An 11,894-nucleotide genomic window follows, 5' to 3' on the forward strand; every position below is an offset into this window, starting at 1 on the left:
CTCCTTCTTTGGAGGTCTTTAAGCAGAGGCTTGACAACCATATGTCAGGAGTGCTCTGATGGTGTTTCCTGCTTGGCAGGGGGTTGGACTCGACGGCCCTTGTGGTCTCTTCCAACTCTATGATTCTATGAGTTTGACCAAGCTGCGGGAGGCAGTAGAAGACAGGAGTGTCTGGCGTGCTCAGGTCCATGGCGTCATGAAGAGTAGCACACGACTAAACGACAACAACAACAACAATTGCAACAGCAGAAAGGCTGTGACAGACACTTCACGTTTCTGTTTCCGCATGGGGAAGGGGCTGGGACGACATCCCCCAGCATCCCTGCTGCCCAAATGAAGCAATTAACATCTGGAAGAGACCTCTCCACGCTGCAGAAATGGACATTAATATCATAATTTTTCTGAGGAGGATGCTGGGATACGTAGCCCCAAACCATTCCCAGAGGTTGCTCGGCAATTGCTGTGCTAGCTGCCCAGCAGATGCATTGCTGCTGCTTAGCTGGAGGGAGAGGTTTGCACCACCCCTCTCCCTCCAGCTAAGCAGCAGTTGGATTGGCTGCACTGGTGTATTTGCACCGCCCCGCCTCGCTTCCTCATCTCCCTTCCAGTAAGCAACAGCGGCTCACTGTTTCAGCAGCATCACACCCCCTCTAGTGAACCCGGCACTGACCAGATCCAGATCAGCCCCCAACCAGCTGACAGGGCAGATAGGAGTCGCAGTGCAGACCATCTGCTGCAGTTAAGTTCTCGAGCTCCTGAGCGCCTCATCTCGTCACAGGCTGTTTGGCAATCAGATGCTCAGTCATGTGAGAGATGGAGTATCCTGCCTTTCAAGGCACTTAAGCCCAGCGCTTGGCTTCAAGGGCAGGAGCAGCGGCCGCAGGGGTTCACATTGCATGGTCGGCAACGGGAGAGGCGGAGGGTTAATCCTGCAGCTGGAGCAGGGAGCAGGAAAAGGGGGACCAGAGGAGAAACCAGTGACCCTGGTAATGGCAAAGTGTCAGCTGAGGTCCTCTGATGAGACCGGAGAGGACAGAAAATCTAGGAACAATATAAATAAGGCCCCTGGGAGATATAAACAGCTGCCTGCTTTTCTGCACTGCAGATTTCACGTCCTCGTTTCCAAACGCCCATCTCTTTAACTCAAAAGTGTCCTCGTCAAGCTTTTCTTCCTCCACATGCCCCAGATAAATGGAAGCAATAGCATTTTGCTTTGTTTTCCTATTTAATAAGGACATCCTAACAAATAAAGTGAATTAAGTCTTCCTTTGCCCCAGGAGACGCGGGTGGCGCTGTGGGTAAAACCTCAGCGCCTAGGACTTGCTGATCGCATGGTCGGCGGTTCGAATCCCCGCAGCGGGGTGAGCTCCCGTCGTTCGGTCCTGCCCACCTAGCAGTTCGAAAGCGCAATTAAGTGCAAGTAGATAAATAGGTACCGCTTCCTAGTGGGAAGGTAAACGGCGTTTCCGTGTGCTGCTCTGGTGCCGGTTCACCAGAGCAGCTTCGTCACGCTGGCCACGTGACCCGGAAGTGTCTGCGGACAGCGCTGGCTCCCGGCCTCTAGAGTGAGATGAGCGCACAACCCTAGAGTCTGTCAAGACTGGCCTGTACGGGCAGGGGTACCTTTACCTTTACCCTGCCCTAGGAGATAGTGGCCAAACCAGATTTGGGGTTTTGCCAGTGGTCCCAGGTTCAGTTAAAGGGCCGCTAGACAAAGAAGAGATCTTCAGATCTCAGATGCAGTGATTTCAGCAAGCCAGGAGGAGTGTGTGGCCGTTCCCAAAGTAACTAAGAACACAATCCTGAGGATTTGGCAGCAGAGGGGTCTGTCAGTTAGTCAGATTAATTTGCCAAAAGCCGTTCATCATCACACACAAAAGATACAGTTAAGTTGAGGCACATTTTAGCAGAAGTAGTCTCAGCACACTGGACCCCGTGTTTATTTCTATTTTTTTTAAACAAAAATTATACACCACTTGATTGTAATAAAACATCGAAGCAGTTTACAAAAAAACAAACAAACCCCAAAAACCCACACCGTTAAAATTATCAGCGGAAGACAGTTAAAAACAGGTATTTTCAAATATTAAAACATCAGTTAAAATCAGCAATGAACTAAAAACAGACTGAAACCCATGTAACTTCTACATGATTGGCTCAGCTTGCCTAAACAGGTTTTTAAGCAAGTACTAGAAAGAGAACAGCAAAGGTACCGGCCTGGTATCAAAGGGCAGGGAGTTCCACAGTGTTGCTGCTGCTAAAATATTGATTTCGTACAACTGTGGAACGATAATTATGTGCAAACTGGTCCCAAGCTGTTAAGGCATTTGCATACTAACAGCCAACCAAAGATGGTTCAGTTCCGGTAATATTAGATTAGCCCTTCGCAACTTGAGATCCACTGTCAAGCATGAGACTTTCCATCTCAAAGTTGTAGGTTTGAGCCCCACATTGGGTGAAAAAAATTCTGCATTGCAGGGGATGCGACTAGAATGATCCTCGTGGTCCCTTCCAACTCTGTAAGTCATGTCCTGTTTATAGTCCTTCCAGGTCAGTGGGAACCAATAGGAAGCTTGGGTCGGCAATGTAAATTTGAAGCCTAGGAATCCTTTAGCTTTCAGGGGATAGTCCAGCCCTGTAGGAGAGAAATCGCCACACAAGACAGCAAACACCAAGACTGATGCCTTTCTGCCTCTAATGCTGGCAGCCCCTGACGTCCACCAGACTATAAATGCAGCCTGAAACCCATGTGTCGTGGCAGTTCAGCCCAGTTGTCTTTGCTTGTTGACTTCTCCCTATGGAGATGATACACCGTTAGTGGGCAGTCCTGGTATGATGGGTCACAATTTTTTGCAGGCCCAAAGAACAGGATAAAATCCAAACAAAACAACTTCCAGTGTAGTGTAGTGGTTAGTGTGTTGGGCAAGAACCTGGCTGACCACTGCTTGACATTGGGCCTGTCACAGTCTCTCAGCCTAAACCTACTTGGCAGGGTTGTTGTGAGGATAAAACAAAGAAGGGCTCTGCCACCTGGAGCTCCTTGGAGGCCAGCGTTCAAATCCTTGCTCCATCACAAAGCTTACTGGGTGACCTTGGGCCAATCACTGCTTCTCAGCCTAGCCTACCTCACAGGGTTGTTGTGGGGAAAGGGGGAAACCAAAAGCTCCATGAAGAAATATTATTATTATTATTATTATTATTATTATTATTATTATTACTACCCTGCCCATATGGCCGGGTTTCCCCAGCCACTCTGGGTGGCTTCCAACAAAATATTAAAATACAATAGTGCGTCAAACATTAAAAGCTTCCCTAAACAGGGCTGCCTTCATTGGGATATGAATGCAATGCAGTAATAGTAATAGTAATTTATTATTTGTACCCTGTCCATCTGGCTGGGTTTCCCCAGCCACTCTGGGTGGCTTCCAACAAAGATTCAAAATACATTAAAATGTCACACATTAAAACCTTCCCTGAACAGGGCTGCCTTCAGATGTCTTCTAAAAGTCTGGTAGTTGTTTATTTCCTTGACATCTGATGGAAGGGTGTTCTACAAGATGGGCGCCACTACTGAGAAGGCCTCTGCCTGGTTCCCTGTAACCTCACTTCTCGCAGTGATGGAACCACCAGAAGGCCCTCGGCGCTGGACCTCAATGTCCGGGCAGAACGATGGGGGTGGAGACGCTCCTTCAGGTATACTGGGCCGAGGCCATTTTGGGCTTGAAAGGTCAACACCAACACTTTGAATTGTGCAGTGCAATGCAATGAAATAAAAGATGGGCATTAAATGGAATAAACGAAACAGACAAATAAGAATACTTATATGCTGCTCTTAATCATTACTTCCCCGCCACTGAGTAATACTCACATTTAAGTGTCCAAACTGGAGCAGTCTTGCTGTGAGTTTGATCACAATGGCCAAGGATGCAGAGAGCATGGCAAGACTGGAGCAAATGTCTAGTAGCTGCAGCGCCAGGTGGTACCACTCGTAGCCCGCGGGGTCCTTGCACACGGAAGCAAACTTGCCGTAAGGAAAGGGCAACAGGACCGCATAACCGAGGTAGTTCATACCCGAAACTCCGGCGAAAGAGTAGTAGCAATAAGGTCCAAGAAGGAGGGATGCAAGGGCGATGGCACCTTGAACCGGAGAGCTGATGATGTTCAAGATGCTAAAGGTGAAAGCGGCTTCCCACTGGAATGGAAAGAGAAGCATCTTGTCTTATCTGGCTAGTGGCAGAGATACATTATGTGCTTTAGAGCAGGGGTCAGCAAACTTTTTCAGCAGGGGGTCAGTCCACTGTACCTTGTGAGGGGCCAGACTATATTTTTTTGGGGGAAATATGAACGTATTCCTAAGCCCCACAAATAACCCAGAGATGCATTTTAAATGAAAGGACACATTCTACTCGTGTAAAAACACGCTGATTCCCAGACCGTCCGCAGACTGGATTTAGAAGGCGATTGGGCCGGATCCAGCCCTCGGGCCTTGATTTGTGCTATGTACTGATGTTCTCACCCTGGGCCAGCAGGGGGATACTGTAGAATGTAGATAGTTCAGGTCCACATATGCAAATAAGGGATCGAAAGTGACGTTCAGTGATTGGATAGTTATAGAAAATGGTTACTGTTGCGTTCTAATGGAGCTCTATATAAGCAGGCTGGCTGAACCCTTCAGTTCAGTTCTGTTCTGGCCTGTGAATAAACAAGAGCTGTTTGAAGAATCGCTGTGTCGTCTGATATGTTCACCCACAACTTAACAGTTTGCCTACCCATGCTTTAGAGGAATGGTGTGAATCTGCCCTAACCTTCCCCCCCTACAAACCCAGACTCCTTCACAGCAATTTTACTGCGATCCTAGAACAGTATAATGCTCTGTTAAGCAACCCATCTCTCTCAGACTGTGTACAGACTATAATTTTAAAGCACGTTTGAATCACAATGACGCCCTCAAAGAATTCCGGGCACTGGGGTTTACCCCCTCACAATTCCCAAAAATCCTTAGTAAACTCTAGAATTCTTTGAAGAAGGAAAATGTGCTTGGTGTGTGCTTCAAAAGTTGTGGTGCGTACACAGCCTTCTGTATTGACTTCTCTAACTTAACCAGAGTCTCAGAGGAAGGCCGCCCCAGCTCTGCTTCCTGAAGGCAGCTTATTAAAGAAAAAAGAATACTAAAAAGTCAGCAATACTAATTAAATCCAATCAATAAACATTAACAATAAATGGCAGGGGTGGGTAGCAGTGCAAATAAGCCCCAACAACATATGCAGTGTTTATGGGGGTAAAGTATAATCTCTTTCTTCAAAACAACCACCACCTTTTGTTATGGCAGAAAAATGATGTACCCAAACCTGCAAAAATCCCATAAGGATCATTTTGCCAGGATGGGTTATTATTTATGCACTTTCCATATATCAAGGAAACTGAAAAATAATTAAAAAAAAAGAAGGTTCCACTAGTTTGATGGATTTTATTGGTTCTAACAACATTCCCTTCTTTCAAGTCAGGAAATATCTCTGGATCCTGCTCAGTCTTGTAAATCTGGCAGAATGTTTTAAAGTGTGCCTGCTTTAAACCTTGTATTCTTTATCTGATCTGTAGCTTAAGGCTACAGCTGTGTGCCTTTTCTTCCTCTTGAGAGCCTATGCCTGGATTAACTCTGCCTGCCTTCTGCCTAGAATGTGGCACTGTATAGAATAACCACATAAATTTACCAGGTATCTCTGGGTCCATTGTTTTTCAGCCAGAGCGAGGAGTACACCTGCAATAACAGCCTGTAGACAGAGGGGGAAACATATGGTTACACATAATAAAGTTAGTAATGTTTAATAGGCCTTTGTTCTTTCCAAAGGACTTTGCAAAACAGACTCCTTTAAAAGAAAGAAATCGCAACGCAAGGAAACAAACCCACTAAGTGCAGCATGCAAAACCAGAAGCTGATGGAAAATAATTCATTCTATTTTTAAGAAAGCCCTTCTATAGGTTACTACTATAGGACAGACAGAGCCTGTTTAAGGGAGTAATCCTATGCACAAAACACTGGCATAGAGGATAGCTCAGTTGGCAAAGCATTAGGCTCTTAATCTCAAGGTTGTGGGTTTGAGCCCCATGCTGGGCAAAGGTTTCTTGCATTCCCAGATTTTGTGATGCAGTACTCCAGCCAAATAATGTTTATAGAAATGCATATATTAGTGGATAATGTGAATAGAAAGGGAACGTGCTTGGGGAGAAATACACGAGGAGTTGAAAAAAATGCTTAAAATCCCATTAACGAAAAAACCAGAGGCTTACTTACTGGGCCTATTAGGAAAAGAAATACTGAAATAAAAAAGAGAGAATTTTCTTATATGTGACCACCGCAGCTAGGATAGTAATAGCATCTAAATGGAAAGTTAAAGAACTACCTACCAAGGAGGAATGGATTCTCAAATTAAATGAATATTTAAAATTGGCTAAATGAACAGCATCTATACGACAGGAGTCAAATCAAAAACTAAAAAATGAATGGCAACTCTTTGATGACTTTATGACAAAATACTGCTCTAAAAAGACATGCTTAGACTAAGAATGTAAATGCATCAAAACAATAATCTATCAAAGAGATATACTGGTATATGTATATAGAGAAAATAAAAACAATCAGAATGCAATGATAAAGGTAAAATTGATTCTAGAGAAGCCCAGTAGCAGTGGAGGGAAGCTAAACAGGGTGGTGAGTTTGTTTTATTTTGTTTATGTTTTTTCCTTTGGGATATTGTATAATGATTTAATGTTTCTTTTCTGTTATGGATTATTTCTCTTTCTCTCTTGAATTGTATGGTGGAAAATCTAAATATATATATATATATTTAAAGTGAACATGCTAGTGGAAACAGCATATGAATAAATGCATTACTTTAGGAGAAATTGCTTGCAAAAATACTTATGTTTGTTTAAATTGTGTACAAAAATATGTTTAGGAAAAGAAATTTGCACCGAAATGGTTGAAGAATCTTTGCGAGCATTTCTTCGTAAAGCAAACAAACCACGAATTGCTGCAGAAATGCAGAGAACAGAGTTTAAGACTGGAAAAATGAGAAACCGAAAGAACGGAAATTGACTGATTCTCCCCCCCCCCCCCCCGCTGCTGCAGCCCAAGCCTTTGGATGAAATTCCCCAACAGTTTCAAACAGTTTCCTCTTTCAAGAAGCCTTTTCCACTGCATCTGCAGTGGAATCGTATTAAATATGCTTTAAAAACAATTTTACTGTAGCATTGCTTGTTGCTTGCCCTCTCCCCCTGAACTCTCTTGGGATGGAGGGCAGGATATAAATTTAATAAATAAAGTATGTAAGGGCAATGCAGACCCCTGTGGAACTCCATCACACACAGGGTGGAGCACAACTTCCCCAGCCCTGCCTTCTGAGAACAGACGTTTGAACAGAGTTCTTAGGCAAAAGGAGCCTGAAATTGAGGTCTTGGCACTATGTACTACTGCAGAGAGTTCCCAGGAACGAAAGCAGAAACATCTGGAGAAACTGTGCTGGCTGGGGCTGATGGATGCTGTAGACCAAAACATCTGGAGGGCACCAGCTTGGGGAAGGCTAATCTGGAGTCACGGGAAAGGTTGGCAAAATTCATCAGGCAGAAAGAGACGGAGAAAGGTTGCACAGGGTCCAAGAGGGGTTTTAGCCAGAACAAATAAGACAGCAACGTAAGAACACTGGGACGAGCCAATGTAGGAGGCAAGAGTGGCCAAACCTCTTTTCCCATCTGCTTTTCCAAGCGAGACTCCCTCAATTTACACATGTGGTGGAGGGAACAGAGAGAAAGAAAGCCAGGAGGGATTAGTTCATCCTCAGAACTGGGCCAACTCCAGCCAGGGAGTTTCAGCTATTAGATGATCAATTTCAACTTTGCTGCAAATGCGCTGCCCAGCGATCTTGTTTTCTCTCCCAAACTGCACTTGTTTACAGATAATGTTGTTGCCTTTTCTCCCCTCGAGCCAGCCCTAACATTTTGTTTTCATCTCTAAACACAAAGGGAGAGGAGGGATCCAACATTGAGTCAAAGCCCTTAGCACTGTAACATAGAGGTAGAGACCAGAAGCTGGCGATTGGGTGGGATATTTCAAATCGATATGGAAAATTCAGGGGAGATGTCTGTATGTGCTTTCACCCTCTCTCACATAGGCGTCAACTCATGGGGGACCAAGCTCCCTTCGCCCCGAATAAAATATTTGAGGGGGCCACCCCCCCAAGGTTCACAGACATAGCCATTCAAATTGTGTGTATGTGCCTCATCTTGTGATAGAGGCCTATCAATGGCTACTAGCCATGTAGATTACATTCAGCAAGGATTTCTTTCACCCATTCTTGAAATTCCAGAACCTTAAAAGGTTCCAGATTATATGTCAGCAGCGAGGCTGATCAGCAGCAACAGTACTATCGTTTCCCAGTCATAGGTAAAGGTAAAGGGACCCCTGACCATTAGGTCCAGTCATGACCGACTCTGGGGTTGCGGTGTTCATCTCGCTTTATTGGCCAAGGGAGCCGGCGTACAGCTTCCGGGTCATGTGGCCAGCATGACTAAGCCACTTCTGGCGAACCAGAGCAGTGCACGGAAATGCCGTTTACCTTCCCGCCGGAGCGGTACCTATTTATCTACTTGCACTTTGACGTGCTTTCAAACTGCTAGGTTGGCAGGAGCTGGGACTGAACAAAGGGAGCTCACTCCATCACAGGGATTCGAACCGCCGACCTTCTGATCGGCAAGTCCTAGGCTCTGTGGTTTAACCTGCAGCGCCACCCGCATCCCTTCCCAGTCGTACAGCTATATAAATTTAGATATAATTCAGTTCTGCCTACCAAAGCTCCGCTCCAGATGGGAGAGGCAATGCGAACACTCCATCCGGCAAACCACGGTTTATAGGAAAAAACAGGGAAGAAGGCGATAATTCCAGAGAGGATGCTTAGAATCCCAAAGGAAATCAGCATTCTTCCAGTCACCACAAAAAGGCAGCCTGCGTTCATTATAAGCGTCTCACTCTCTGCCTGCTCTCTACTCGCACCAAGGTTTTGCAATAGGAGCCTTGACACACCACATACTGTCTTGGAGACAGTAGTCATGATACTTTTTCATTGTTTGCTTCCTTGAATGAAACACGCCCAAGGCACTGAAAAAGATTCAGACAGCAAGGCCTCTTAGTACACCCTATAAAGAATGTGATCCATCCCTTGGGCTCTATTTTGTGTCTGGGGGTGGGGTTGGGATTCCCAGAGAGAGTGTAGCAGACCCTCCAAGTGTCCCTATTTTCCAGGGACAGTCCTGGATTTACAGAAGCCGCCCCAGTTTCTCATTTGTTCCCGGAATGTCCTGCTTTTCCTTAGGACGTCCCTATTTTCATCGGAGAAATGTTGGAGGGCATGGAGTTATATGACCCCCGAGCCAAGGAGATAAGTACCAGTAATTTTTGTTGTTATTTAGACGTTTAGTCGTGTCCGACTCTTCGTGACCCCATGGACAAGACCACGCCAGGCACTCCTGTCTTCCACTGCCTCCCGCAGTTTGGTCAAACTCATGCTGGTAGCTTTGAGAACACTGTCCAACCATCTCGTCCTCTCTCGTCCCCTTCTCCTTGTGCCCTCCATCTTTCCCAACATCAGGGTCTTTTCCAGGGAGTCTTCTCATGAGGTGGCCAAAGTATTGGATCCTCAGCTTCAGGATCTGTCCTTTCAGTGAGTGCTTGGGGCTGATTTCCTTAAGAATGAATAGGTTTGATCTTCTTGCAGTCCATGGGACTCTCAAGAGTCTCTTCCAGCACCAGAATTCGAAAGCACCAATTCTTTGGCCTTCAGCCTTCTTTATGGTCCAGCTCTCACTTCCATACATCACTACTGGGAAAACCATAGCTTTAACTATACGGACCTTTGTTGGCAAGGTGATGTCTCTGCTTTTTAAGATGCTGTCTAGGTTTGTCATTGCTTTTCTCCCAAGAAGCAGGCGTCTTTTAATTTCGTGGCTGCTATACAACCTTTAGAAGGCTTCTGAAGGCAGTCCTGTGTAGGGAAGTTTTTAAATGCTTAGTGTTTTAAATATTATATGTTGGAAGCCACCCAGAGTGGCTGGGCAACCCAATCAGATGGGGGTATTATTATTAGTATTATTATATAGGACCAGTGCTTTTTCCCCTAAAAAAATATTTAGGGGTCCTCTCATTTTCCTACCCATATTGAAATACTGCCCCTCAATGAGGCCAAACTTAGATCCACAAAATGTTTAGGGGTATGCATACCCCTGCGTACCCCCAGGGGAAAAAAAGCACTGAATAGGACATCCTTATTTTCTTTGGAGTAGTCTTGGAGGGTATGTTGTTGTCCGCTTCCACTGACCTTCAGCCAGGATGTTTTTGCTGCCAGATAATTCAATGAAAGTGAGGCTTCTCTTTGCCCTTCACAGAATATTCAATGCCACGCTCCCCTTCCATCCGTGCACACAGGGATCTGGAGGCAAGGAAGCCGCTGAATGCATCGATGTGGGGTTAAGTCCAGTACAGAAAAGCTTCTTCACACACGGGGCGTGGAAGACCCTCACAATCACGGCAAGGGCCACGCTCATCGTGACATGTTTGGCATTATCATATGCATACTTAAGGTATGCTGGGAAATAGAAATAGGGACGTGTTTAAATAAATAAATAAATAAATAAATTTTATTTATACCCCGCCCTCCCCAGCCAAAGCTGGGCTCAGGGCGGCTAACAACAATAAAAACAATCCAACATTCTAAAAACTTTTCACCATAAAATCAATCAGAAACAAATTGATGGCAACCAGCAAGCAAGACCCTGTGCAGATTGCCAGAGGAGGGGGTCAGGCTGCGCCCTGACCAAAGGCCTGGTGGAACAGCTCTGTCTTACAGGCCCTGCGGAAAGATGTCAAGTCCCGCAGGGCCCTAGTCTCTTGTGACCGAGCGTTCCACCAGATTGGTGCCACAGCCGAGAAAGCTCTGGCTCTAGTTGAGTCCAGCCTAACCTCTCTGAGGCCTGGGACCTTCAGGATGTTTTTATTTGCAGACCGTAGGTTTCTCTGTGGGGCATACCAGGAGAGGCGGTCCCGCAGGTACGAGGGTCCTAGGCCGTATAGGGCTTTAAAGGTTAAAACCAGCACCTTAAACCTGATCCTGTACTCCACCGGGAGCCAGTGCAGCTGATATAGTACTGGATGAATGTGATCTCGCAGTGACGACCCCATAAGGAGTCTCGCTGCGGCATTCTGCACCCGTTGGAGTTTCTGGGTCAGTCTCAAGGGCAGCCCCACGTACAGCGAGTTACAATAATCCAGTCTGGAGGTGACCGTCGCGTGGATCACAGTGGCTAGGTCAGGGCGAGAGAGGTAAGGAGCCAACTGCTTAGCTTGGCGGAGATGAAAAAAGCCGCCTTTGTTATAGCTGTAATCTGCGCCTCCATAGAGAGGGAGGTATCGAAGATTACACCCAAACTCTTAACGGACGATGCTGGCACTAGTTGCACCCCCGCAAGAGATGGGAGTTGCCCCCTCAATCCCATATCGCCCCGTCCCAGCCAGAGGACCTCTGTCTTCGAAGGATTTAACTTCAACCGGCTCCCACGAAACCATCCAGCCACAGCTTCCAGGCATCTGGTCAGTGTGTCTGGGGCCGAGTCAGGATGGCCATCCATCAACAGATAGAGTTGGGTGTCATCAGCATACTGATGGCAACCCAGCCCAAAACTCCGGACAAGCTGGGCGAGGGGGCGCATAAAGATGTTAAAAAGCATCGGAGAGAGAATCGCACCCTGAGGCACTCCACACACCAGGGAGTGGCGCGATGACAATTCCCCCCCAAGCGCCACCCTCTGTCCCCGACCAGAGAGAAATGAGCGCAGCCATTGAAGGACTG

General features: G+C 46.3%; 1 protein-coding gene across 1 annotated transcript; it reads right to left on the reverse strand.

Annotated features, from left to right (window-relative positions):
- Nucleotides 1-1,981: 1,981 nt before the first annotated feature.
- On the reverse strand, nt 1,982-9,035 carry TMEM212 (transmembrane protein 212). Its single transcript, XM_083442458.1, has 4 exons — nt 8,844-9,035; nt 5,712-5,771; nt 3,869-4,192; nt 1,982-2,795 (listed from the first exon to the last, which is right to left on the reverse strand). The coding sequence occupies exons 1-4, from the start codon at nt 9,006-9,008 to the stop codon at nt 2,763-2,765; spliced, it is 582 nt and encodes a 193-aa protein (XP_083298584.1). The 5' UTR covers nt 9,009-9,035; the 3' UTR covers nt 1,982-2,762.
- Nucleotides 9,036-11,894: the final 2,859 nt, after the last annotated feature.

Source organism: Podarcis tiliguerta, assembly GCF_965153285.1.
Source record: "Podarcis tiliguerta genome assembly, chromosome: 5".
NCBI classification, from domain to species: Eukaryota; Metazoa; Chordata; class Lepidosauria; order Squamata; family Lacertidae; genus Podarcis; species Podarcis tiliguerta.

Excerpts from the sequence above, each read along its gene's own strand:
- TMEM212 (XM_083442458.1), bottom strand. The coding sequence starts at position 9,008 with ATGAACGCAGGCTGCCTTTTTGTGGTGACTGGAAGAATGCTGATTTCC. Across the intron at positions 5,772-8,843 it reads CCATCTGGAGCGGAGCTTTG|GCTGTTATTGCAGGTGTACT; the intron begins GTAGGCAGAACT and ends CTCTGTCTACAG. Across the intron at positions 4,193-5,711 it reads AATGGACCCAGAGATACCTG|TGGGAAGCCGCTTTCACCTT; the intron begins GTAAATTTATGT and ends TTTCCATTCCAG.